This window comes from Ipomoea triloba, chromosome 14 (genome assembly GCF_003576645.1).
Source record: "Ipomoea triloba cultivar NCNSP0323 chromosome 14, ASM357664v1".
Classification (NCBI taxonomy): domain Eukaryota; kingdom Viridiplantae; phylum Streptophyta; class Magnoliopsida; order Solanales; family Convolvulaceae; genus Ipomoea; species Ipomoea triloba.
This window is the reverse complement of record NC_044929.1, coordinates 18,656,062-18,660,492: the sequence shown is the minus strand read 5'-3', so window position 1 is coordinate 18,660,492 and position 4,431 is coordinate 18,656,062. Positions and strand designations below refer to the sequence as shown.

The window sequence follows — 4,431 nt, the reverse complement described above, 5'->3', positions numbered from 1 at the left end:
ATTAGAGTCAGTTTAAGTTATTATGAATCCATAACTTAAAGAATCTTTCTAATATCTATTACTTCATTTATAAAATTGGAAGTCAAAATTTTTACAAACTCGAATATAAAACGTGTGTAAAGTTTTCACAGTGAACAAAGTAAAGCCCCACAAACAAGACATGATTTCAAACCGTTTCTTGGTTAGTTTGGTCTTATGTCCCACGCCCATCAACGTCTTTGTCGATTCATCAATTCATTTCTCCATGGGGACCCTCAAATCTTCTTATTTATACACCCTTTGTTCTTTTGCCCTGATCATCATATCCATCCACTACTATACTGCATGTACATTGCTCTCCATCTTTTCAATTTCCACCATTATTGAACATATATGGCTCTTCTTCTTTCTCTTGCCATCATTTTCTTGTTCACTTCAAGCAATAATGCTCAAGGTCCACCTTCACCTGGCTACTATCCCAGCACCAAGGTTGGTTCTCTAGGATTCTACCAGGGTTTTAGGAACCTTTGGGGTCCTGAGCATCAATCTCTCGACCAAGGAACATTGTCAATCTGGCTTGATAAAGCTCATGGAGGTCGGTTTTATGTTACTCTTCTTTTTGCATATTGTACTGGTATTTGTATCTGTAGGGTAAGACTAATTAATTCAGTCAAGTCTCAAATGGCCTGCGAGATAAAGATTAATCCATTTAAGTTTTGTCATGTCATATATATTATTATTAGGGCGGAATTTTAAGGGATGCAAGATGTGTAACAGCACAAGCTCTAAAATTTTGGGGGCCCCTAGTCTAGCGTAGCCCAATAGTTAATATATGTATTTGTGATTATATTGGCTCAAAATTAGGTTTTCATGACTAATCTAAATTTTACTACGTATTATTCAAAAAAAAAATTCTACTCCGTAATATTCATGCGAATCATTTTTCTTCAACTCGCAGTTTATTTATATTTTGATAGGGTCTCACTTATTTACCACCACATGGCCACGCAAATCAAAAAGCTGGCCCTGATTATTATGTTATTCTTTTTACATATCACACTCTTATCTACACTCGTGAGATGAGGTTAATTCATTTAAGTTTTGCCTAGTCTTATATGTTACATACTCTTCGTTTTACATATTGCACCTTTATCTACACTAGCAATATGAGACTAATCCATTTAAATTTATAGGACGTAGGCAACAATAATGACGATTTGTATTATTATATATAAGCACTTACATATAATGATAATAATGATTTTTATTTTGTTTTGACAATATATATAATTCAGGGAGTGGCTTTAAATCTCTCAAATCATATGGCTCTGGTTATATTGGTGCCTCCATCAAGCTCCAACCTGGTTATACTGCAGGGGTCATTACATGTCTCTATGTACGTATATATGTGAGAAAGAATTTGAGCAGTCAAATTAAAGTTTTTAAATTTTTATTTGTGTTTATGTGAGGCATGCATGCATTATATTTTCTTATTGCAATACATACATACATGATATATGATATATGATGCATATATATGCATGCATGGTGGGCGGATATGATCAGCTTTCGAACATAGAACAACATCCAAACGACCATGACGAAATAGACATTGAGTTCCTGGGAACGACGCCGGGTAAGCCATACACCTTGCAGACTAATGTGTACATGAAAGGGAGCGGAGATGGCGGAAACATTATCGGACGTGAAGTCAGATTTAACCTCTGGTTCGACCCCACCCAAGATTTTCACCATTATGCTATCCTTTGGAATCCTTCAGAGATCATGTCAGTAATCTTATATCCTCGTTACAGCACATTTATATCCTGTTTGGTTGGGTGTATTTTGGCAGGAATTACAATTCAGTGAATTCTCAAATTATATTGTTTGGTTGGAGGGAATTGCAATTCCCTCCAAATGATGAATTACAATTCATAGGGCACCCCTGAATTGCAATTCGGTGGCGAGGAGGGACAATTGTGTTGGTGTAAAGATAATTTTGCCCCTTCTATCATACCTTCTGTCTTCTTTTTTTTTTTTTTTTAATTTAAAAGAATTATTATTATTATACTTATTATTACTATTATTATTATTATTTTTGAAGGAATTATTATTATTATTGAAAGAATTATAATAATAATAATAATAATAATTATTATTATTATTATTATTACTTCATATACTACAACATAAGGGTATTTTAGTCATTTTGTCACTTCTTACCTTTCAATTTCCTATACTCCTATTCCTGCATACCAAATACTGCAATTTCAATTCTTACTTTATTCATTAAATTGCAATTCCACCGAATTACAATTCTTTTCCACTCTAAATTTCTCCTCCCAACCAAGCCCCGTGTTAGTTCATGGAAAATGTCGAGAATAAAATAAGGTTTTTTGATGTTGGGTCAGATTTTTCGTGGACGACGTGCCAATCCGACACTATCCGAGGAAGAGCGATGCAACATTTCCAGAAAGGGCAATGTATGTGTACGGATCGATTTGGGATGCGTCATCGTGGGCGACGGAGAACGGGAAGTACAAGGCTGATTATAGATACCAACCCTTTATTGGGAAGTACAAGGATTTTAAGGTTAGTGGTTGCGCAGCCAATGCTTACGCCGCGTGCTGGCCAATTCCGGGCTCCCCGACGGGCTCGACCGGGCTGAGCAACCAGCAAATTGCAGCCATGGGATGGGTGCAGGAGAATCATAAAGTGTACGATTATTGTCAGAACCCCAACAGAGATCGCACCCAAACACCTGAGTGTTAGAACGAAACTCTTGATGGAGATGGGCTCCACTTGCCATGAATAGGGTGGTGGTGGGGAGGGGGTCCTCCAACTTGTGAAATATATGTATAGACGTGTAGTTTGTGTTTGCATATATACTTAGACATACTTGGAGTGTAACTCTCGCTATGTGTATATATTTTATTGGATAAAAAAAATAAAGTGATAAAGGGTTAAATAAGCACTCAAACTATATTGATTTTTGCAATTAGCTCCTTCAACTTCAGAAAGTTCCAATCAAAGCCTCAAACTTACGAAAAAAAAGTGCAATTAGCACTACTAGGTTGCCTTCAAGTTACTGGTCAATTACTTTGATTGAAATTTTTAAGCTGATGTGGCTTCCATATATTTTTAAAAAATAATATATTAACTTTAATTTAATTTTTAATTAATAATAATAATAATAATCATAAATCATATTACTCCGTACTCTACCAATTGTTGTTTGACTATCGCAATGCACGCATATTAGAGGTGCCGATCTTTCTCGACTAGGAATATCTTCAAGAAAATGGGGCACCCATTTATCCTCTTCACAGCATTTGTCTAAGGCTATCAACTCAGATTCCACCGTGGATCTGGCTATCACAGTTTGCTTCGAGCAGGATTCAGATGAGACGGTTGCACCGGCTAACGTAAACACGTAGCCACTCGTGGACTTAGAGTCTTTAATATCATATATCCAATTAGCATTGCTATACCCTTCAAGTACACCAGGATATCTAGTATAGTGCAGTCTAAGGTCACGAGTATACCTTAAGTATCTCATAATCTTTACTATTGCCTTCTAGTGCATATCATCATGGTTACTCGTATATCTACTGAGTTTACTAACCGCAAAGGCAATATCCGTTGTAGTATAACTCATTAGATACATCAAACTACCAATAACCCGAGCATATTCTACTTGAGAAATACACTCTCAATGGTTCTTGGTTTTTTTTTTGAAAACCTCATGGTTCTTGGTTAGATGAAGGTTTGTATCAAATGGTGTCCTAGCCAATTGATCATCATCATTGTTAAATTTTGCAAGGATTTTATCAATATAGTGAGATTGGCTCAACATAAGACCGTCAGGCCTTCTAATGATTTTAATCCCGAGGATTATATCAGACAAAACTCATATCCTTTATGTCAAATCTCGAATTCAACATGCTTTTGGTAGACTTGATCATTCGATCGTTACACTGCTGGAAATCAGTAGATTTCCGACCACCCAAAAGTGGTCGGAAATGGCCTAAATCGAGTCGGAAATCACTTTTCCGACCATTTTTCCTGCCACTTTCGATGTCCGGAAAAGGCCTTGTCGCTATTTCCGTGGTCAGAATTAGCGACCACTTTTTTAGAGTCGTCGAAAATTACGGCGAACCTATCAATGTGGTTCTTCGTCTTGGTCATTTTCGTTCTTGCACTACTATGTGGTTCTTCGTCTTGGTCATTTTCGGCATTTAATGAAAAAAATGATGGACCAGATACATCAAAAACCATTTGATTGTTTTCACTAAAGCCCTCGTTCATATGTAGTTGTATTGAGGGGGCAAGCTCACCGTGACATGTCCAAACCCAGTAATTCGGTTCAAAACCCTTCTTAATACTGATTGTTTTCACTAGCGCCCTCGTTCATATGTAGTTGTATTGAGGGGGCAAGCTCACCGTGATATG

At 36.7% G+C, this 4,431-nt stretch overlaps 1 protein-coding gene across 1 annotated transcript; it reads left to right on the top strand.

Annotated features, from left to right (window-relative positions):
• The first annotated feature begins 297 nt into the window (after positions 1–297).
• Positions 298–2,977, top strand: LOC116003699 (probable xyloglucan endotransglucosylase/hydrolase protein 32). Its single transcript, XM_031243602.1, has 4 exons — positions 298–574; positions 1,275–1,375; positions 1,546–1,766; positions 2,391–2,977. The coding sequence occupies exons 1-4, from the start codon at positions 373–375 to the stop codon at positions 2,749–2,751; spliced, it is 885 nt and encodes a 294-aa protein (XP_031099462.1). The 5' UTR covers positions 298–372; the 3' UTR covers positions 2,752–2,977.
• Positions 2,978–4,431: the final 1,454 nt, after the last annotated feature.